The 24,387-nt window shown below is 39.9% G+C and overlaps 1 protein-coding gene across 3 annotated transcripts in view; it reads right to left on the bottom strand.

Moving 5' to 3' along the window:
- The window catches only part of LOC126147779 (telomerase Cajal body protein 1), a 118,628-nt gene extending 94,947 nt beyond the window's left edge, over positions 1 to 23,681 (bottom strand). The window contains exons 1-2 of one of the 3 annotated variants that reach the window (XM_049915715.1): positions 23,246 to 23,681; positions 16,181 to 16,390 (exon numbers count right to left, since the gene is read on the bottom strand). In XM_049915715.1, the coding sequence (XP_049771672.1) occupies positions 16,181 to 16,390; positions 23,246 to 23,547 (512 nt within the window). In that variant the 5' untranslated portion in view covers positions 23,548 to 23,681. Of the gene's footprint in view, positions 1 to 16,180; positions 16,391 to 23,129 lie in introns of all 3 variants that reach the window. The other 2 variants (XM_049915718.1, XM_049915717.1) reach the window with 2 other exon arrangements.
- Positions 23,682 to 24,387: the final 706 nt, after the last annotated feature.

Genomic DNA, 24,387 nt, shown 5'->3' with positions numbered 1-24,387 from the left:
GGAAAGGCAAACCTATGTTTCTAGCATTTGTAGACTTAGAGAAAGCTTTTGACAATGTTGACTGGAATACTCTTTCAGATTCTGAAGGTGGCAGGGGTAAAATACAGGGAACAAAAGGCTATTTACAATTTGTACAGAAACCAAATGGCAGTTATAAAAGTTGAGGGGCATGAAAGAGAAGCAGTGGTTGAGAAGGGAGTGAGACAGGGTTGTAGCCGATGTTATTCAATCTGTATATTGAGCAAGCAGTGAAGAAAACAAAAGAAAAATTCAGAGTGGGTATTAAAATCCACGGAGAAGAAATAAAAACCTCGAGGTTCGCCGATGACATTGTAATTCTGTCAGAGACAGCAAAGGACTTGGAAGAGCAGTTGAACGGAATGGATAGCGTCTTGAAAGGAGGATATAAGATGAACATCAACAAAAGCAAAACGAGGATAATGGAATGTAGTCGAATTAAGTCGGGTGATGCTGAGGGAAATAGATTAGGAAATGAGACACTTAAAGTAGTAAAGGAGTTTTGGTATTTGGGGAGCAAAATAACTGATGATGGTCGAAGTAGAGAGGATATAAAATGTAGACTGGCAATGGCAAGGAAAGCGTTTCTGAAGAAGAGAAATTTATTAACATCGAGTATAGATGTGTCAGGAAGTCATTTCTGAAAGTATTTGTATGGAGTGTAGCCATGTATGGAAGTCAAACATGGACAATAAATAGTTTGGACAAGAAGAGAATAGAAGCTTTCGAAATGTGGTGCTACATAAGAACGCTGAAGATTAGATGGGTAGATCACGTAACTAATGAGGAGGTATTGAATAGGATTGGGGAGAAGAGAAGTTTGTGGCACAAATTGACTAGAAGACGGGATTGATTGGTAGGACATGTTCTGAGGCATCAAGGGATCACCAATTTAGCATTGGAGGGCAACGTGGAGGGTAAAAATCGTAGAGGGAGACCAAGAGATGAATACACCAAGCAGATTCAGAAGGATGTAGGTTGCAGTAGGTACTGGGAGATGAAGAAGCTTGCACAGGATAAGAGTAGTATGGAGAGCTGCATCAAACCAGTCTCAGGACTGAAGACCACAACAACAACAACAACAACAACATGCCAACCAGGCAGCACAGAGGCGAGGAGGTGGAAGAATATTAAGAAAAGATTCAAGAAGTTATCACGAAGGAAAATATAAATGCCTGAATGATCACCATGGGGGACTGGTATGTATTTGTGGGTGAAGGAAGAGATGAAGATAGAGTAGGGAAATTTGGATTAGGGATAAGAAATGAGACAGGTGAATGGCTAACTATGGTATATTTTGCACAGAAACCTCACTAGTGGTGGGTAACTCCTTATTTGAAAATCACAAAAGATGACTTTTGTTATTCATGGATCTCAAATTTGAATAGAGAAAGATGTTAGACTACATCCTGACACAGAGAAGAATGTCAAATCAAATAATTTTAAGCTGTCTACATTTCCAAATTATTATTTTATTGGGCTATCAATTTCAGCAATGTATTCTGCCATCTTCAGGCCCCTTGACCAACGTTTAGTAAGATTCCCACCTTTGGTCCAGTCAAAATAAGGGCCAGCATTCAAAGACTTATCTGTACATTTCTACTTTAGACAACAATTACTTCAAACATCACCTGCCGACTCTTGCCAGGTGATGCTTGAAGTGATCATTGTCTCAATTAGAAATCTACGAATCCAGTGTTTGAATGTTGGCCCCTATTGTAATTGAACCAAAGGTGGGAATCTTCCTACACAGTAGTCAGTGGGCCTAAAGATGGTATAACATATCGCTGATACTGGTAGCCCAATAAAATAACAATTTGGAAATTTAGACGGCTGCAATGTGTTTGATTTGACATTCTGTATTTAACACCAAAAGACCTGCAACCATTTGTGAAAAGATGGACATATAGAGACTTGACACACACAAGTTTTAAGAACTACCTGAAAATACCAAATCTTACCCAGAAGCAGACATAAATTCAGATTACAACCCCATAGTGAGAGATACAAGTGAAGTTGAAGAAAGTGTGGAGAGGTAAAGTTAAGAAAGATTAAACTTGGAGACACTCAAGGAGGTAGGTACAGCTTCACAGTTAGAAGAAAGATTATTGGAAAAATGGGAAAGTGGTAGAGTGGAAGAATATGTAACTGACAAACTTATAAAAATAAGGTAAGGACTCATGGACTTTGTCAAAGAAGTATTAGGAATTAGTGTGTCCAAAAGTATCAGGAAAGAATGGATAATGAAAAACATATTGAAAAAGATAGAAGAAAGCAGAAAGTGGAAAAATGTGAAAAATGAAGATGGTAAAAAAGGGCTATGGGAAACTGAATAATGAAGTAAAAAGAGAACATGATGATGCAAGAGAAAGATGGAAGAAAGAGAAATGTGAGAAAATAGATAAAATGGAGGGAAGGAAGGAGGGAGGGAGGGAGAAAAGAGGGGGGAGTACAAAATGATGTACAGACTGGCTAGTGAGATAGTTTTTGAAGTTAAAAGAAGGAAGACTAATATGGTAATAGAAAGAGCGGATGGCACATTAGCCAAAGAACCAAATGAAGTCAAGGTTGACAAGGAGGAATATGTGCCAGAAGACAGAAAGAGTACAGCACCTTGGAAGCAGGAGTACAGAAGGCACTGAAGGAGATGAAGGATTGGAAGGCATGTGGAACTGACAACTTACCAGAAGAAGTGTTGAAGAGTTTGGGAAACAGGAGAGATATAGGACAAAGGGGAATGACCTGACGACTTTCTTACAGTGGTAATAATACCAACAGAGAAAAGAGAAGATCATTGTACTATCAGCCCAGTTTCTCATACAGCTAAAGTATTGTTGATAGTGCTCAATAGAAGGCTGTATGGCAAGTTAGGCAGACGGTCTGGGGAGAAACAGTTGGCATTTAGAGGAAGAAACCTAGGGAAGAAATATATTTAGAAAGATAGAGAAATTTAATTTTGGAAAAGCTTCCTACAGAACTCACCGGAACAAGCTAATGGATATTTTGAAAAGAAAAGGTGTAGACAGAATCTATATTTACAACAGGAAGTAAGAATAAGGATTGGAAATTAAATGCTAGAAGGAAGCAGCGCCAGAATGGACATTAGACAAGGTTGTTGCCTCTCCCCTTTGTTGTTCATCTTATACCTAGAAGAAATTATTATGAAATGCTTAGATGGAAAAAGAGGACTTATTTGTGAAAGCAAAATAGAATGTGTAAGGTTTGCTGACGACTTGGTATTAGAGGCAGGAAGTGAATGAACTGTAAATAAAATGCTGAAATATCTGAATAAAGCTTGTTTGAGGTAGTACTGGATGAGAATCAATACAGCAAAAACAAAGAGTATTGTGATCAGCAAAGAAAGGAGACTGGCAAATATTAAGATAGCAAAACTTATTATTAGTATGAGCATTTAAATATCTTGATCACTAAAACTTGAAATATAATCAGGAGATGAAAACTCTCATTGCTATAGCAAATAAGGCATTCAAGAGAAAGAGGAGATTAATATGTGGCAAACTAGATACAAGTCTGCAGGAAAGGCTTGGCAATTGTTTTGTTTGGAGTTTGGACATGGGATAGGAACAAGGACAGTGAGATGAGAGGATGAAAAAGGTTACAAGCATTTGAGGCATATATGTAGAATAGAACGGAGATGATAAGCTGGAGTGAGTAACAAAAGAGTGTTGGAAAGGGTTGGTAAGAGGAGAAGACTGCTCCAAGTTATAAATGAGTGCTTGTTAACAGGTGCTTTGGAACAACTAGTCTGTGGGAGGAATTGAAAGAAAGGAGATGCAAGATCATAGATGACATAAAGGAAAGTGGAAATTTTGCAGACCTGAGGAGGATTGCAAAAGACAGGAGTGCTTCGAGAGTTACCAGGTGAAAATCTGTCTTTGGGCAGGACACTAATAATTTTGAAGGTAGTACAAAAAGGTTAAATAGGTAAAATAAGGGAAAGGCAACCACTCGCCTGTAGTGGATCAACACATGGAGCAGGGTAAGGAATAACAGAAAACAGCATTCTCACTAGCTTCCAAGCACTAACTCATTTTCCAGAAACAATGCACACGTTCACACATACAGCCTCACAGGCACATAGACACCCAATTAAGAGTGCCCTTAGGATAATTTGCTGGAAGGAGGGGGGGGGGGGGGCCTACACCTGCTGGTATGGCATAATTTTAATATTTTAGAAGAACAGTGACTTGTAAGGGGCCATAAAATTTTTTTGGATCTGACCACATTGAAAATCTGTAATAATGACTTTTAAATCTTTTCTTGAAAGATAAACACCTAAATATACCTTTTTTTTCTTTTCCTTGAGAGCTAGAAGGGGGCGGGAAGGGGCATGGTCCCCCCTTACCCATAGATATAGTGTCCTGGCTCCCAAATACCCAAATACACACTCCTGTGGCATAAGCAAGATTAACTGAAAGCAGCTGACTGAGGTGGGAAGGGGGTACAGAAGGATTCAAGGGGGAAGGGTTGTAGGAATGTGGCAGCTCTCTGGAGAGATGACTTCGCAGCCGCATGACAAGACAAAAAAAAGCACAGAGTGTACAATACAAAGAGATGTAGGACAAAGGAGATGAGGATGGGGAACAGGAGGGGGGAGTGGGGAGGGGGGGTTCGGACGGGAGGCAGGTGGGAAAGGAGAGAGATGTGAAGGTAAAGAAGAGGGGGACAGGGGAGGGAGAGAGAAGGGAGAGGGTTGAAAAGGGGGCGGGCGAGAGGGAGAAAACCCACATGGAGGAGGAGGAAGAGTTATTGGAGAAGGCAGTGCTTGATCTGGATGGAAGAGGAGTGGTATGGACAGATTGGGGAGGGGGGGGGGGGGGCGGCAAGGTGAGGCAATGGAAACAGGTTAGTGGAAATTTAGGCCCAGGGTATTGTGAGAGCACAAGATATGTTGTAGATAGAATTCCCATCTGCATAGTTCAGACGAAACTTGTGCTGTAAGGGAGTATCCAAACGGCCCTTGTAGCAAAGCAGCTGTTTAAGTCATTTGTGTTGTGGAGGACAAGTGTTTGGCAACTGGATAGTCAAGTTTACAGTTTGCCATAGTTCGGTGGTGTTCATTCATGCGAGCAGTCAGATGGTACCTGTCCTGCCCAGAAAGATTGCTATACAGTAATAACAGCACAGCTGAAACATAACATGGCTGCTTCCGCACCTGGTACTACTTTTTATTGGGTGGGAAATGCCTGTGACTGGACTGTGGTAGGAGATAGAGGGTGGGTGTATGGGACAGGTCTTGCACCTGGGCTGACTCCGAAGGAATGACCCAAGGGGTGAGGGATGTGGAGCAGGAATGGAATACGGATGGACAGGATCTTCTTTAGGTTGGACTGGCAGCGGAACAATGCTTTTAGGATGTGGGTAGGATTTTGGATAGGATATCCCTCATCTCAGAGCACAATGCGAGGTAATAGAGGCCCTAGTGGAGGATGTGATTAAGCTTTTCGAGGCCATGGTGATACTGGGTGATAGAGGAGTGCTGGTCGGTGGCTAGTTAACAGGTTATTGGTATCAGACGAGCAGACGGCTCAGGGGGACTTGTTTATGGATGAGCAGGATAGGATATTGTCTGTCAGTAAAGGCTCGATAAGGTTATTGGTATATTTCCACAACTGCTGTTTTCCACAGCAGATGTGATGTCCATGGATGGATCGGCTGTATGGAAGAGACTTTTTTTAGATACAGTTGGTGGTTGGAGCGGTTCATATGGTCAGACCAATTTATGGAGTCAGCACAGGGGTGGAGACAGACACCTAGGAAGGTGGCTCGATGCACTGAGAAGGACCAGGTGAAACAGATTTGGGGATAGGTGTTAAGGTTATGGAAGAAAGGGAATAGGTTATGCTTGCGATGAGTCCAGATAACGAAAATGTCATCAATGAATCTGAAACAGACAAGAGGTTTTACATGATGACTGGTTAGGATCAGTTCCTCCAGATGGTCTCTTCCTTACAGCCTCAGCATGCATGAATGCCGCATCTGCATTGGAAAGTTGGACTTGGCAAAATATACTGATAACCTCACCAGAGCCTTACCTCATCCATAATAAGTCTCCCGCACCATCTGCTCATCTGACACTAGTAAACAAGCCACTTACCAGCACTCCTCTGATCACCCCGTATCACCGTGGCCTTGAAAAGCTCAATCACATTCTCTACTATCTCACGTCATGCCCAGAGATACGAGAACTACCAACACCCCCCTAAATAGTGTTACACCACCCATTCAGCAACAGAATATTCTTGCCCATGCCTATTCCAGTCCTACACCCAATCCTGCACTCCATGGTTTATTCCCTTGTGGCTGGCCCAGGTGCAAGACCTGTTCCATACACCAGGGTTTCCTGAACTTTTCTTCTTATGGAGCATTTTGAGAAGCCTGGTATTTTGATAAAATAGCTTGTTTATTTTGAAGGTTAATGAAATTCAATAAAATTTTAAAAAAATGAGAAAAATATGTTTTATTTGATAATTTTAAATCATAACTAAAACACCAAAATCATGATAAATTTTTTAAAAAATGAGAAAAAACCTAATTATTTATTTCAAATGTATTTAATATTTATTTTATTTTGTCACTTAACATATAACAACAATGAGGAATAAAGTTTTCAATGGCTTGGGTGATTTTAGGTCCTTAAATTACAGATCTTGATATCAGATGCAACAGCAGAAGGTTGAATTCTAATATCTGGTGTGGCGTCAAGCCTGCTCCTAAACACTGTCTTCATTGCAGTGTAATTAAAAAATCCTGCACCACATAAATACAGTGGTAAATGGAAGTAAAATAATAATGGCTTGTTTTGATAAACTTGAATATTCTTCTGACAAATTCACCTAGAAGTTACATAATGATTGTTCTTTTTGCTTTTGCTTTAAAACAGAGTCACTTATTAAGTCAATTAGTTTTTCATACTCTCTTGCACTTAAGCCTGCTGGCTTAGCTGTTATGGACAATGGATTTTGAACGCAGGAATTATCCTCACTAGCTATTGCAGGAGAGTTTTTCCAATTCGTGGAATTGCTCTTTAATAGCTAAGAAACTTCATCTATTTTAAAATTGTTTTCAGTTAAACATCATAAAAAGTGTGAAAGCAATTAAAAGTGTTTTCTTGACCTGAAGGAGTCCAAAACTCTAATTTTATTTCAAAATATGCAATTTTGTCTCTCCTATTAAAAACTGTGACATTCTTTCTACATCCACATGTACATACATACTCCGCAAACCACAGTTCGGTGCATGACGGAAGGTATCTTGTACCATTACTAGTTGCTTCCTCTCCTGTTCCACTCACAAATAACAAGGGAAAAATTTCTCATGTCTTATCTTCATTGTCCTTAAGTAAACATGGCAGAAGAATTGCTCTGCAGTCAGCCTCAAATGCTGGTTTTCAAATTTGCACAATAGTGCCTTGCACGATGAGCATCGTCTTCCGATGAGCATTGTCTTCCTTCTAGGGATTCCCACTGTGTTCATGACACATCTCCATAATACTTGTGTGCTGATCAAACCTACCAATAATAAATCTAGCAGCCCACCTCCCAACTGCTTCAATGTCCTCCTTTAATCTGAACTGGTGGGAGTCCCAAACACTCAAACAGTACTCAAGAATGGGTCCACGATCACGTTGTATGAGCCATCTCCTTTATGGATGAGCTACACAGTCCCCAAATTCTCCCAATAAAACACAGTCGAGCATTTGCCTTCCCTACTACAAACTTGACATGCTTATTCCACTTCATATCTCTTTGCAATATTACAGCTACATATTTAATTGAAGTTATTGCATTAAGATGGACCCTACTAGTGCTGTATTCCAATTTTACAAGACTGTTTATCCTTCTTGTCCACACTGCAATTGGAGCAAGCTGCCCATCCATCACACCAACTAAAAGTTTTGTCTAAGTTATCCTGAACAGTCCCACAGTCACTCAAAAATGACACCATTCCGTAACCACAGCCCCGGCAGCAAACAAACAAACTGGTGCTCATCCTTTCTGTCAGGTCATTTATACATACTGAGAATAAAAGCAGTCCTATCAGACTCACAGCTGAGGATTGCTTACTGGGTTCTATTACTTAAAAAGTCTTCAAGCTACTCGTGTCTGGGAACTAAACCGATGCTCAGATCTTTCTCGACAATCTGCACTGGAGCACCATGTCAAATGCTTTCCGGAAATCTAGGAATAAGAAATCTGTGTGTTGCCCTCCATCCGAGTTTCTATGATATCATGTGAGAGAAGGACAACCTGAGTTTTGCACGAGTGACGCTTTCTCAATCTACGTTGATTTGCGAACAGAAGCTTTTCTCTCTCGGTGAAATTTATTATATTCAACTCAGAATATGTTCAAGAATTCTGTGGCAAACCGATGTTAAGCGTATTGGACTGTAATTATGCAGGTCAGTTTTACCTTTCTCATACACAAAAGCCACCTGTGCTTTACTCCATTTGCTTGGTGTTTTTCGCTGGGTGAGAGTTTTGTGATAAATGCACGATAAGTAAGGGGAGTAAAACTGTCTTCAGCGATGAGTCCTGCTTAATACTGAGCCCCAATGACCAGCGAAGATGTTTTTGGAGATGCCCTGGACAGTAGTGGGATTCCAACCTGACTATCAGTTGCTGTATGAGCCAACATCTGGGAGTGAAGATCTGGGATGTCATTTCATTTAATAACAGGACTCCTTTGGTTATTATCTGCGACACCCTTACAGCACGTCAGTGATATTCTGTGCCCCATTTCATTGCCCTTCATGACAAACCATCCTGGGTTTGCATATGGTAAAACGAATAACTAAGTAAGGAACACATATTTTTTTTGTTTTCTCCAAAAACATTTCTGCTCCGAGATATAGCCCTCCAAAGATGACACTGTGCATACCATTATGAAGATGCGAATTTTGGAAAAAATTTTACAATGCTGTATCTCTGGAACAGTTCTAGATTTTTTTTTTTTTTTTATTTCAAAGATTGCTTTCTGATTTCAAATAAATCCTCCATTTGGACTTACCTGTCAAAGTTCTTTCACTACAGCGTTCTGAACTTTTTTATAATTTATGGAAAAAAGTTTTTTCAGAAATGCTAATCCATACAATTTCGATTTTTTTTTTTTTTTAGTGCCATATAGTTCTGAATTCCCTGAAAAGGAGAGCTTCCACTTTTAGGTTGGACAGGTTTTATAAACAACTCAAATTTTTGCCATACATAAAACCTGTTTTATCATCACATAACAGGCTCATAAAAATCAAAACCTAGCCTTATTTAACATAATTTTAGTTTTGAAAGATGAGTGAGAGACTCATTTTTCAAGCATTTTAAATGGTTCCAAAATGTATGTGAAAGGTCCAAAGACTTAAAGGTTTTAATTTATACAACTTCTGTGAGCACTGTTTTGTACTGAAATCAGCCAGTCAATGAACTAAAAATGTGTTCCACTGCTTCAGCATCTTACTCTGATATAGAGTGATGCCTTCCTGTTGAACCAATAGCAACTGGAGCACTTACAATCTTCAAAACACTAAACAGGAAGTGAGAACTGATGGCATTGTTGTTGTCCTTCAGCTGGAAACCTATATCCAGCAGCTGGTCCATGTGGTAGCATAAAGTTCACTACAATTTTGTTTAACTCATAATCTCTATAATCCACTAGTCAAAGTCATACACACGCACAGCGAACATTCCCCTTCTCAGGTTGTGAATCTGAATATTATCCTGCTGTTTCTTAGGTGTTGATCGAACGAATGAAATTTCTTCTTTCTTGCTCTTTAAACTGCCTGCAATATGAGTTTGCCCATCACTTTGAATCCAAAAATTTGTCTTCTGAATTCCTCTCACAGGAGTAGTTTGTTTGGACCATTCTTCTTTTTTCTGCTCACAGAATTCTTCGATTTCCTCTTTGGACAAAAGAATGAGGGCTGTGGATGTGTAAGATTTCATGACTTTAGTAAAATCATCAGCATTCTGAATTACAGCTGTATTTGGTCTGGAAAGATTATGTTTTGTAGCATGGTGCTTCAGCAGGCCTCCTCCGCCATCAAAAGGCCCCTTCCCGTGACCAGTAGCACTGTATAACCCTGTCAGTTGGCACAAGCGACTTACTCAATTCAAACAGCTGGAAACAATTTTTAAAATGGCTAGGAGCACCATCAGAAATAATGATGATCTTCTCTGCCCTTGTTTGCAGGTGAAGAATGTTGCACATTGCTAGCAAAGAATGTGCTGGGTCATGTCCTGTGCCATCACTTATAACTGCAATGTCCTGTGTCATCACTTATAACTGCAACACTTATAGTCTTCTTTGAAAATATGTCTTTCCTGTAAAAATTGAAACCTGGTATTTACTCCAATGATATCCTTGTACACCTTGTGGGAGAATTACAGACCAGTTCTCAGCAAAATCACAGTGAAGCATAAACATAGCTCTTCAGCCTGTACACACCATTTCACTTCTGTGTTCTTGTTGCAATTTATTCAGATGCTGGTCTGTTACTGTTTTCATTGACTATTTACCAAATTCATCAATGAAACTGTTAAAGGCAACAGTTTTCTTAATTAGTTAATTTCCTCCCGTGTCGCATATGTAATTTCTGCTGAGTTAACTGTTACGTCTTACAGGCCCAGTGTCTGTGAAGACTGTCCTTCCTTTCCAGGACAGTCACTACATTCTTGAAACAAACAAATCTCTTCTTTACGTCAAAGACTTCTAATAACTTCACATGCCCAACCAAGGTGTCATATGTAATGTGCTCCAGTAAGTTCTTCAAATTTACCACACAAAGTTCAAAATTCACACAGTACACACGTAAACAGACATTTTGATCTTCCAATATGTGAAGTTGTATAGTTACTCTTATAAATTGCAAAAACTTCTTTAATACTGCGAGTCATGTACCTCTTCACTTTCACAACTTTTTGACCTTCAAATGTTACAGTTATAGTGTCTTTTTTGTTGCCATTTATGTTCCAGATAAAATGACTGCACTATTTGAACTTGAGCTGCTTCTACAGGATGACAATAATAGTGATCTGGTCTTCCAAAGACTCATTTTACAGACCTCTCATTTTTTTTATTTGTCTACCATTACTCTGATATTGACGGAATTTGGTTCAAAACTGTTTTCTTTGAAATGTCTCTGCAATAATAGATAAAACCTGCACCTTTTCACTGTAGGATGAATAATACAAGGATCATCCACAAAGTAAGTTCCGTTCCTATTTCTATCTGCGGCAGTGCTACAATCGCAGTTCTGAGCATGTGCGACAGTTACTCTGACGCAAAGGGAACACATAAACGCCATTTTCAGATCGCTGCTGCTGACGTGTGCTTTGTAGTGCTTCTTTATGATGTCAGCCATAATCGAAAATGCCGCCGCGCAGCACAAGTTCTTAATGGTCTCGCAGTAACCATATACATTGATTGTTTGGCCTTGAGGTAAGAAATCAATCAGCAAAATGCCTTTTCTGTCCCAAAAAATGGTGCACATGACTTTTCAAGGTGTCAAGATTTGCTTAGGCTTAACCTTCGTTGGGGATGAAGTGTGCCTCCATTCCATTGACTGCCATTTTGTTTCGGGGGTGTCGTATGATACCCAATTTTCATCCCCCCTGACTATCAGACAAAGAAAACCATTGCCTTCTTCATTATAGCATGCCAAAAGCTGAAGTGCACTCCCCATCTGTTGTTTTTTTGTGTTGTTCAGTAAGAATTTTGGGTACCCACTGTGGGCAAAGTTTTCGAAATTTCAGTTTATCAGTAACAATTTCATGATTAGTGATCGTGAGATTTGTAGAACTTCCATAGCATGGACACTAAGAGTAAACTTACGGTTGTGCTTAATCTTCTCTTCAATTGTGTCAACCAGTTCAACAGTAACCACACATGGGAGTCCACTTCGTTCTTCATCGTGCACTTGATCACGTCCTTCATTGAACATTCTGACCCATCTTCTACCCACTGAATCACTCATAGCATTTTGTCTGTAAACTTCGCAGATTTGCCAATGAATTTTCTTTGGTTTAATTTTCTTTGCATTTACAAAAGAAATCACAAATCTAATTTCACATGTGGAGGCGGCATTTTGAATTACAGCTGACATTATAAAGAAGCATTACAAAGCACACACTGGCAGCAGCAATCTGAAAACGGTGTAAATGTCTTCTCCTTGAGTCAGACTAAGTACCGTGTGTGCTCGGAACTGCGCTCGTAGCACTGCCATGGATAGAAATAGAAACGGAACTTACTTTGTGAACGACCCTTGTATTCAACAGCTGAATTGATATTTGTGAAAAATTCCTAGCAAGAGGTTCATTTCCTTCTGAAGATTGGATTTCTACTTTGAAGAGTGTGATCAGTTTTGCTGCAGTGTATTCATCCATAGCTTTAGTAATTTCTCTGCACTTTCTTGATGCATAGAGCTTATGACTCGACCTCACTGACTACAGTTTCTTAACAGGACTAACACCTACCTCTGTAGTTGACTGATTCAGGGTATTTAATTCTTCGTCTACTGATGCCAAATCTGCATCATCTGCACCATGGGAGGCTTCAGCTTGTTCAGATACTATCATTGTTGTTATTCCGTCCAAACATTTAGAACTCAAAAAGACACCATTGGAAACATCTTCACTTTGAAACTGAGTCTTCAAATGAGAACACTTACCCCTAAACTAAACAATGTTATTTAAACACACTGCAACTGTGTCAGCTGGCAGATTCCTCGCAAAAACACACAGCTCACTGGATGGTGGTCTCAGATTTCTTAGAAGCCTCTTCAGTACACGAATTAGCACTGAACAACTACAATACAGAAACTTGCATTGAACAACCACAACAAAGAAACAACAACGAAGTGTCAGAATTATCAGCAACAATGAAATTGAAAAGAAATAACTGCAACAAAGAAAGTGATAAGAAATAACTGCAACAAAGAAAGTGATAAGAAATAACTGTGACAAAGAAAGTGATAAGAGATAACTGCAACAAAGACAATAGAAATAAACATTGTAACAAAGAAATCAGTTAGAAACAACTTCAGCAAAGACATACATTACCCTTGAAAGTTAAAAAGAAATGAATTTTTTTTTTAAAATAAAACCTGTCTAACTTAAAAGTGGGAGCTCTCATTTACAGAGAATATAGTACTACATGGTACTAATCAACAGAAAAAAATCTAGCTTTTCTGGATCGGCATTTTTGAAAAAAAAAAAAATTCTGTAAATTATAAAGAAAAATTTAAAAAAGCAACAGTAAAGAACTTTGACAGATATGTCCAAATGGAGGACACCATTGTAATCATAAAGCAATTATCTTTCAAATAAAAAAACCTCTAACAAAATATCTAGAACTGTTACAGAAATACAGCATTTGAAAGAATTTCCGAAATTATCTTCAAAATGGTTTTCACAATGTCACCTTTGGAAGCCTGTATCTTGGGGCAGGAATTTTTCTGGAGGAAACAAAAAATACATGTTTCTTACCCCTGAATTTTAACATGTGCTTAATTCAATAAAATCCAAGACTATGAAGGTAACCCCCCCCCCCCCCCCCCCCCCTGCCTGAAGTGATACAGATTATGCCTTCTAAATCTGGCTCAGCAGAACCAGGTAGCTGCTAAAAACATCCAACAATTGACTTGATTTCACCTAGAACTGTTATATGCATCCAGATAATTATACTGTCACACTCAAACTCCACCTCAATAGACACAATCTTTTTGTCAACTGCAATGAACATTCCCCCTCATAGAGCTCACTCCTTCAGGTTTCAGCCAACTCTCAGTTGTGAGAATAGCTTGAGTGTGAAAAATTTCCTGAAGACCAGTATATTCGGGAATTCCATTACGAATACTTTGAAAATTTACTGATAAAATTTTTAAAGTTGAAGTGTGTCTACTTTGTACACGATGATTCTGGCCTCTGCGTATAGAAAAACAAGTGTACATCAGACAATCTCAAACTACTACCTAGCCTAAAAAAAGTACTCCACTACCCGAGTAGTGGCTTTTCTGTAATGCACTGTTGACCTATGAAGGGGACTCTTACAACTCCACATCTTGTAATGCAGGTCCAGAAATTTGCAGCCACGACCACCACAGAACAGACGGAGCCTCTGGTTGAGACCTTCCACTCAGCTCCAAGCCAAAAGAACCCAATGACTTGGGGTGCAATGCTGAAAATTGTGAGCTCTGCTTGCACCCCTTGTGATAGGCCAGTAGTCTTTAGCACTTCTGCCAGCTGCCCATAGGAACTGAGTATGCCCTCAGGACCTAAGCAACAGGCCTTGTTAGTAATGACATGAGCAACAACTTGCAGATTACTGCACCCTGCAGCCATCTTCATTCTTTGCTGACAAAACAATTGCGATCATCTGGGTTTCATGGAAGTGCGTTAGAGATATTCTTGTTGAAATCTCGTGCTTATTTGTGGTAATGATAATACACTGAGTTATATGGAGGCTGCTGTAACTCAAGCGAGTGTAAAAGGAATGACATTTTCAACATCTACTTAACATGCAGGCAGTTTATAGCCACACTGTTAGACCACATAGTTTGGCAGTTCTTCCAACAATGGCAGCTACCAACTTCAACTGACCATTATTAATAAGAGAAGGCACCAACATAATGGCAGCAGCACACCTTGTTTTCATAAACAATATAAAATGGAAGAAATGAATACTGTTACTAGTAATCATGCACACATGACGTTTTGTGGCACCAGCAATGTTCAGCTAAGAAACTAGCATACATTAAATTAGTATCATCAAAATGTCGAAAAAACCAATGCCAAGTTATTAATACTTGTTTGCAGAGCACTTATTCATTTGCCGTAGAACACAGTTTGGAAAATCTTGCCATACACTCACCCACCACCTCCTACAGCTGTCCAGTCACAGGTATTTCCTACCCAACAAAGGCAGAGTCACATGTGAAAGGAGTCATGTTATACATCAGCTATGCTGCAATTACAGTACAGTGGACGTGACAAGTACCAAATTAGTTCTCGCATGAATGGCCACAGCCAAACTGGGGCAAACCACAAACTTGACCATCCAGTTGCTGAACATGCTGCACACTAAAAAACAAATGACTTCAACAGCTGCTTCACTACAAGGGCTATTTGGATATTCTCTTCCACCACAAGCCTTTTTCTGAACTATGTAAATGGAATTGTCGTTCCAAAAACAACCTATGCTCTCACAATCATCCTGACCTCAACCTCCACTAACCTGTTCCCACTACCTTTCCCTTCTCTCTTCTATCCATACCATTCCTTTTACACTCAGATCATGCACTGCTTTCTCTTACCGCACTTCCTTATCCCCCCCGAAGTGGGCACACACCTTCTCCCACATGCCCCCTTTTCAACCCTTCAACCCCTCCCTTCCTTTTTCAACTCCTTTCCCTTCTCTCTCACACTTCATCTTCACCTTTCTCTCCTCCCCCCGTACCCCATTTCGTCCCTCAGTTCCCCTCCTCTTCTTCTCTTTCCATTGTACCTTCTGCACTTTTTTCATCTAGTTGTGTGGCTGTAAAGTCCTCTTTCTAATGACCTGCAATTTTCCTGCTAAACTCTCCTAGAATCCTTCCCTATCCCTCACCAACTCCATCAACTCAATACCTGTGTACCAATAATTAGTCCTGTCAAGACCACAGCAGTGTGTGTGTGTGTGTGTGTGTGTGTGTGTGTGTGTGTGTGTTTGTGTGTACTATTTCTGGAAAAGGAGCTAGTGCTCAAAGCTAGTGTGAATGCTCTTTTCTGTTATGTGTTACTGTGCTCCATGCATCAATCTGCTACAGGTGATTGGTTGCCTTTCCTTTATTTTATGTATTGCTGCATCCAGGAATTTCTATTATTACTGTACATACAGCAAATTTTGATAAAATTTTGAGAAGAAGTAATCCATACTTTCATATGGTGGGACACTTTGAAATAGCTCTCCATAGCCAAGAACAACTATTACTTAATCAGTTTTAAAATATGCTTCCACAAGCAAGGAAGAGGGGATGGGGAGAGAGGAGGAGGAGGAGGAGGAGGAGGAGGAGGAGGAGGAGGGATGGGAGGGAGTGGGGGAGAGGAGAGAGGAGGGGGAGAGAGAAAAAGAAAGAGAGAAAGAGAGAGAGAGCAAGCAATCAAACAAATCTTACCAGCATGAAAGAGGGTTTCCCGAAGACATTAAGGGATACCAACTGTAATCATACACTTGGCGCCCCACAGAAATTGCAAGGACTGACTTCAGTTCTGAGAGATTGCGGTCTTTATCCCAAGTCTCTTGGCAATGAAGTTCTGGTGGCAAGTCATATACGCGTAAGACATTGTCTACACTGTTTGTAACAACACAGGTTCCATCAGGGGCCCTGAAACGAAGAAAACATCACCTTCAAATGATTTAAGCTGTATTTTTTTATGTTCACAGAACATTACATTTAAGATTTTCACTGAGCATTATCTTCATGTGAAACATAAACCCTAGAGTTAGTAGCCCCACAGGACATCAATATGGAAAATATCTTGGCAATCACCTCAACTAGTGCATCAATTAGTGAGGATGCTGGGAACCACCTGGCATGAGGCCTGTGGCAGTGTACCTTGTTAGCTGGCTGCCTGGGCAAATAAAAGGCCAGCTACAGCCTGTTGAAGCTACTTTTGTATTTACGTGTGTCAGCTTCTAACACTGACAACAGTGTGTTATTCACACTGGATTCTGCTATCTTTAGCACTGTGTTTGTTTTGCTCTTCGAACTTGGCCTGTATCTGCTGCCACTAGACTAGTGCTTGGACTTGGAATATGCTGTGTTTTCTTTTCATGACCTGCCTGCTTTAGCCAGTGGTGAACTAACCTGTTACCAGGACCTTGATGCTACATTTATTCCAGGTGTTTGTACAAAGTTTTGTACGGACATAAAATATTGCTTGCTGTCTATAAAAACACCCACAACAATGTTGTAATAATAAGCGTTTGTATCAATAGACTCATGGCAAGGACAAAAGGACACGATAAAACCATGAGATTAAAAAAAGTTACAGTCATGAGCTCTCAGTCCCACCGATACCACATTGTAAACTTTAGAGTCATAGTTTCATAACAGGCAGCACCAAAAATAATATATGATTGGGAGTGGGGATGACAGGAACTACTGATATACACATTTGAAATTTAAATGTTCATTTCACAGGAATACAAACAGTATATTGTACATTCAGGAGAGCAACATGTCCCAAGCCAGCCATAAGTCAGCTACATATGAGGCATGCATCAGCATTTTCCAGAAACGCTGTTCAGGATCCTACAAAACGTTTGAAATAATTTGGCTGAGTCACCAAATACAACAGATGGGATGACACTGTGTGTTTCTCAAATGTATATTTTTACTTGGACAGCACAGCCAAACAATCGTTTGATAACAACAAAGAAAAACTCAATAGCTGGGTTAAATTTTAGGGCAAGCCGAAGAAAACATTTAGCAATAATCAACAGCAATTCTGCTTAGCAGAAGAACAGTGCCCAACATTATGGCAAAATGACATAGTCATAAAACTTAAATCCAAATGTGACAGAAGCCAACAAAATCTCACGTTTGATGAATGGAGCTGCAAAAGACATGTACCAAGCTCTTATAGTAAAGAATGTCACAACACAAGAATTCATCAAGTGCTGCCAGTATATCAAGCAAATGCAACAGAAAAGAGTAGGGTAATAGAGGTAGGACTGACTCCCAAATGCAGGTCTCATGGTAATTGTGGAAGGCCGCCATGACCTCACCTCTCATACTCCAGGTTGTAACAAAAATAACTATGAGATACAGAATTTCGTGGTAGTTAAAACTACCAGATCAAGTACACAAGAGACAGCAGCCCTATACAGCACATGGTAATAGAAAATGTTGAAGAAGAAGTGTATCAATCTTTGGCACCAATCTGAACCACTGCCAGCCGAACACACCATGAAGAATGTACTCGACCAACTTGGACTTAAGCCGCCGCCATCAAATGACAACCCAACACCTGACCGATGCAGATCCAACCATCTCCTCTGCAGAGTAACAAGACATCTGGAAGGTGGAAGTCAACACACAGGTCTGTTCTCGCTGTGGACGCCCTGGACACACTGTATGCTACTCCAGAGAAAGAAGACGAGTGTTAGATGACTGTTATGTCCCAAGGTGTCAACCATCACAACAGTCCTACAGACAGAGCAGGTGAGGAAGCTACTACTACCAATAGAATCTTGCCTGCTGAGGAACATTGGCAAGCATTAACTGTTCCACCCCAATTTTCAGGCGATTTCCAATCCAGAAAGAGAAAACAAAGACGAAGTGGACCATAGTAAAACAGAATACCAACACTGGGGATCATCCACATATTAGCCACTGCTCATATCGGGTGTTGCCGGTGGTGTGACAGATAATCTAGGAGGCAGGGGAGAAGATACCGCAAGATGACATCGCTGAGCCTGGAGAGAATCCTCAGTCCTTTCGTGTGGCTCTTCTGAAGGAGGAGGAGGATGGCACATGGAAATTTCTGCATCAACTTCCGACAACTGAGGAAATCGCAAAAAAAAAGTCTACCCATTGCCATGCACTGATAATACCCTAGGCTGTTTGACAAGAGCAAAATATTTCTCAATCATATGCATGCAGACAGATTACAAGCAAATTGACACTGACAAGACCAACTGGGGAAACACTGCTTTCACAGCTGCTGAAAGCCTCTACGAGTTGAAAGTTTTACCGGTTGGACTGTATAAAACTCCACACACCTTTAAAAATATGATGGACTGCCTGCTCCAACACTGTAAATCGACAAACTGTCTTTGCTACCAGTGTGACACTCATTTTTTCGAAGTCATCTGGAGATCATCTATGCCTCCAGACAAATCTGCTGAAGTGTATTCAGACAGCAGGTCGAAAAAGTGACTGTTTGCTGCCCAAGAAATAAAAATCTTGGGGGCATGGCAATGGAGTGCACATCAATCCTGAGAAAATATGAGTAGTCAAATATTTTTCAGCTCTTCAGCACATCTGTGATGGGTGAAGTTTTCCCGAAATGTCCTCATACTACCAGTGATTCATAAAGGACTTCTGTACCTGCTCATTCCTTGCAAGAACTGCTGCAGATAAGTCAAATTTTCCTGGAACAAGGTGCAGGAAAGGTCTCTCTTGTTCTTAAGGAGGCACTAACATACGAATCATTCGCCACTGTGATGAACCACCAATCTCTCTGCTGGCTAGTCTGAATGATCCATAGGGTCAACTGGCAAGATAGGCACTGAGACTTCAGGACTATGACATGACAGTGACACACAAAAATGGATGCAATTGCAAGGACACCAACCGCCTTTCACGGAAACCTTTGACAGAACACAGCAGTGTAGATGAAATATCAGTTATGACTACATTACATGATACTATTGCCGAACACAGAGAAGATCCAGCACTGCAGAAAACCATAGAAGTCTTGGAGGATGTGGAAATGATCAAATGAAAATTCCAATTAATAATCAGAACACTGTCTAAGAGGAACTATGAACCATGGAGCAGTACTGGTTGCTGGTCATCCCAGCTATTCTATGAACAATGATCCTGAAGTATTTGTATGAATTCCAACATCTGGTCACCAGGAATTTGTAAAGACTGTAGACAGAATCAAATACACATATCATTGGCCAGGTCTCTACCAATCTGTCAAGACACTATGTGGGCCACTGTAAGGAAAGCCAATGACAGAAGCATATGCTGTAATTAACTCTGGGGCATCTGGTCCTGCAAGACCACCATTCCACTGAATTGGACTCGACCTCTTGGGGAGGCTCGCGAAGTCATAAACAGGACTTGATGGATAATAGTTTGTACTATCTCACCTGCCATGCTGTCACCAAAGTAGTGCTGACTGCTGAAGCTCCGAAAATTGCAATGTACCTTGTAGAAGACATCATTCTGAAGAATGGAGCTTCCAGTCTCAAGATCTCTGATCATGTAAAAGTTTTCCAGATGAGAATAGTATCAGAGATAATTTCATATTGCGACATCACCCACAAGATGACAACTGCCAACCACTCACAGAAGAATGGCCTCACAAAACACTTTAATAAGACCTTGAAGATATACTCTCAATGTATACTGATGTTGATCAGAGAAATTGGGACACAATACTGCCTATCGTGACATTTGTGTGGAACACAGCAAAGCAAGATGTTACAGTCTTTACATTGCTCTCTCTGTTCCATGGTTGTGAGGCCGAAACAACAATGGACAAAACTTTTTCCATTTCAACTGGATGACACTCAAGATGGCTATACGTGAAACACTTAATAACCATGAATGAATAAGCAAAATAGTTGGCTCACATACGGCATACGGACTCTGATTGCCCAGGAGAAGACCAAAAGTGCTATAACATCAATACTTTGGGCATATTGTATTCTCTATTGCTTGCCACTCATCACAGACAAAGTCCAGGACTATCATCCTTGATCAAGAAAACAAAAGGGCAGAGACGTCATTCATTTCCTCCATATGAAGTTCGACTATAGTCTCAAGATGCAGATCAAGGATGGAGGCTTCTTGTTCAAGGGACTGTAGATAAGCACAATGATTGTTACACTTTGTTGGAAGGCACTACTTTTGATGCTCCTGATTAAAAAGAGGATATGACAATATGGCTAGAATGAGATGTCTGCCAGTACTGTCACAGAGGACCACTGACAAGATCTAGATCCAGGATGCTGTAGTTGGTTCAAATAAGAACTTCTGAAACAGCGGATAACTGTTTCTCCAGGAGGAAACAATCCTGCGAGCTGTCGTGGAAGCGAGTTGGCACAGTTGTTAGCGTTGCCGAATCATGTGCTGTGGGTTGCCAGTTCAAACCCGATTACCAGTATTTATTTGTTATTTAGGCCTAGTATTTATCATTTCTGCAAGGTTCCCAAAATAACTTGTTTTGTAATGCTTGTATATTAGAATATTTGATGTCTGTATAAATAGCAGCACTCTCCACGCAGGAGTTCAGTTCTGTCCTGGCTTCATTTTGGTGTTTGTAATAAATGTGTTTTCAGTGCTAAGTGTTGTATTTCACTGATGGCCCTGCTTTCAGATGGGTAGGCTTCAGTTCAGTATGATTTAACAATATATTGCCCTACAGTCCAGTGTTATATGTGGCAGTATTTGATGGCTTCCACAGTCATGCATAAACTGATGATCATGGGTGATAACACTGGCAACTGCATACTAGCACCAGGCAGCATATCTTTGAATGGCAGTCCATGGAAAGCAAAGTAGCCAGACAACTCAGATGGTGATGCATTCCTTGCATCTGCCTCCAATTAAGAAACATGCAACTTCATGTCTGACATAACCAGTCTTGTTACTAATGATAAAATCTTCTGAGTTGTTATGCCAAGCCCTATTCCTCTGACATAGAGTGTTACTGATACTGAGATGAAAGTCCATGTGACAACTTCCACCAAGGAGATCATCGTCAAAGTTCATCTTGGGACAAAATGAACTCTGCATAAATGATGCAATTTGTTGTTAAATTTCTCAGTTTGTTTAAGTGACTTACAAGTAACACAGACAGAGGAATGAAATATGCGATGGGTAAGTTAGGTACTGTAAAAATATTTCTCTGTGGTTTTCGAGTGAAGGTTACAATGTCTTAATTGTGCTATATAGTGATTATGTTTCTAACACATTTACATCACATACTACAGATTTATTGCTTTAATATGGTCAAAATCTTCAAACTGATACACATAACCCAATGTCTATAAGAGCCATCGGGCATAAATCCTATTTTGTCTTTAACAGGGAGTAATTAAAACCAACAAAAATAAATTATCCTTAGTACATGTTTTCACAAGAACCAATGTGAAAAGAAAATGTTGATGTGTTACTCATCATTACAAACATTATGTTTTTTAAAAGAAGAAATTTTTTTGCTCACATGAAAGAATGATCTCTAATGAAAGATTTGTTTAAATTGTGTGTGTTCGCAGGTACAGCAAAACATAATGAATACTATCTCTTTAATGAAATTTTTACTGAAACTTCTCATATTCATTCTACGATATTCAAGACAAGTTTTGTTTTGTTACCCATATTTTATCATGCTTCTAATATCATTTCCTGCCAAGTTTTCTTGTTCACTTGATATCTTCTTTTTACTTTACCATTCTACCACAAGCAACATCTTTTGCTGATTGCCTATGTAGTTTTCTCACATATGATGGCCTTCTCATCTGTGTACAGTTAAGCTACAACCACACATTATCATCACACTAAAATAAATGTAGGGCTACACATCAACATTAGAATCATTGATCTAATTTATGAGTTTTTGCAGGTAGAACTGCTTGGATCATGACCTCATGCCCATGAAACAAAATTGCTATAGACACAAATGACAACCATGTAAGCCCGCTGCAGTGTATAACTGAAGGTAATGATCAATCAGCCTCGAGTGCCAAAACATAGCTTCCCATACGAAAAAAAAGTTTGTAGCCCATTATCACTTTTGACAAGTAGTGTCAGTCAACCATGGTCCTTGGGTAATTACAATGAGAGCCAGGAAAACAAGCAAATGGCCCAGGAACAGACTGGAGAGACAGACATAATTCTGAAAGTAACAAAGAACTGGATGTGGGCAAACCAGGGACTGGGGTGCGAATGGTAAATGAATGTAACATGTTCTTACCCACATCCCAAGGAATAGAGAAGGATGAGAAAACAACCTAATGAAAGATGGATGTATTAGAAAACACACAGGAACAACATAATGCATTTATCTGAAGAGAGTAATGTATGATGAAGTCCTTATCCAGCAGTGGATACACGATGCTGCTGCTGATACGTTTGTGTACAATTGAATGCCATTTTGTAAAATGATCCAAAGACGACCAAACACACCAGCTACTACTACTATAATATTTATTATGTAATAATATTAATAATTCTTAAGTAACCTCTTAGTATGTAACCGCAAGTAAAATATTACAACTGAAAAAAAAACAGCTCTTCTGATAACATAAGCACCAATTTTTGGACAGAACAGAAGAGTTCATGCCACTGAAATAAGCACATACGTTAGGTAGAAACACACCTCCGACGTTAAAAACCACTACAAAAATAGAGATTTAACAGTATTGTTGTATCACGATTTCCAGGGCGAATTGTACACTTCAGTCCAGTTTAAGCAAATCAGAACATAGTAGCTACCATTTACATCCTTTTGTGTAGCACTCCTCGCGCGATCTGAAATCGTTCCATGCTCCAGTAATGCACACAACCTCCTCAATAGAATAAGATATGCTTGACACATTGTCTGTTACTGGAGTTTCTTCAGGCTTGTGTGTCTCGTCCTTTGTCGTATCACTAGGAGCATCAACATTACAAACATCCCCTCTCTTATCCTCGCTATCGGTAGTACCGCTAAGCAGATCTGTACCCCTGTCCCCGCCTATTTGCGTATCCTGACACGTATCATTGTGACAGTCATCTTGGTTCTCAGCCATTCTCATTTGTTAACGACTATGCACCCGCTGCCTAAAACAACTGTTTTTCACCATAAGAATGTCTGCATCATCAGACTGAAACCACATACACACATCAGCACACTCAAAGCACACACAACAATACTCTGAGACCATTTGTAAACAATCCGCTTAAATCAAAGATTACTGACTGAAACAGTCTCTTCAATTCAAATGCTTTGCACGGGTAGTCTGGTTCTTTGGTTACCAACCGAGCAAATAGGATTGCAATAGTTAATTTCCCATTTTTTTTGCGACAAAAGCAGGAAAATGTTATTAGGACACATACAAGTCCAGTGTATTAAATAAAAAATGCACGACCATAATTCTGCATAATCAGAACAAATAATGGTACAATAAATGTGCACGGTGTGCACATTCGGGAAGGCAGGAGTTCTCCCTCCCCGACATGGAACTATACAATCAGAATTACAGGGAGCTGAAGCTCTCCTGAACATGAGTATGGATATCGAATAAACGACGAGTTCTGCAGTAAAACGCACACTGGAACGGAAGGAAGAATTAAAATAGAAGAGATGAGCAGTCACCATTCTGCAACACCAGCAACAAGTAACAAAAGAGGAAAAGAATTCGACAATGATCAACACAGATATGTCTGAAAATTTTAATTTAAATGACGGATCAAATTCTCTTACCCGCAGGGGGCTTTGAGGACGTCACTGGGTGGTAACTCATTTAGTGCACAACAAACATACGAAAATGGTAACATACCAAGGGAAAATCCTTTGCAAATAAATGTACAGCTAATATATAATCAAAACAAGGGTAACAGATATCACAGTGATGCAGTAGAGCCATTTTATGTAT

The sequence above is a fragment of the Schistocerca cancellata genome, chromosome 2, assembly GCF_023864275.1.
Source record: "Schistocerca cancellata isolate TAMUIC-IGC-003103 chromosome 2, iqSchCanc2.1, whole genome shotgun sequence".
Taxonomy (NCBI): domain Eukaryota; kingdom Metazoa; phylum Arthropoda; class Insecta; order Orthoptera; family Acrididae; genus Schistocerca; species Schistocerca cancellata.
This window is presented reverse-complemented; position numbering and strand designations above follow the sequence as displayed.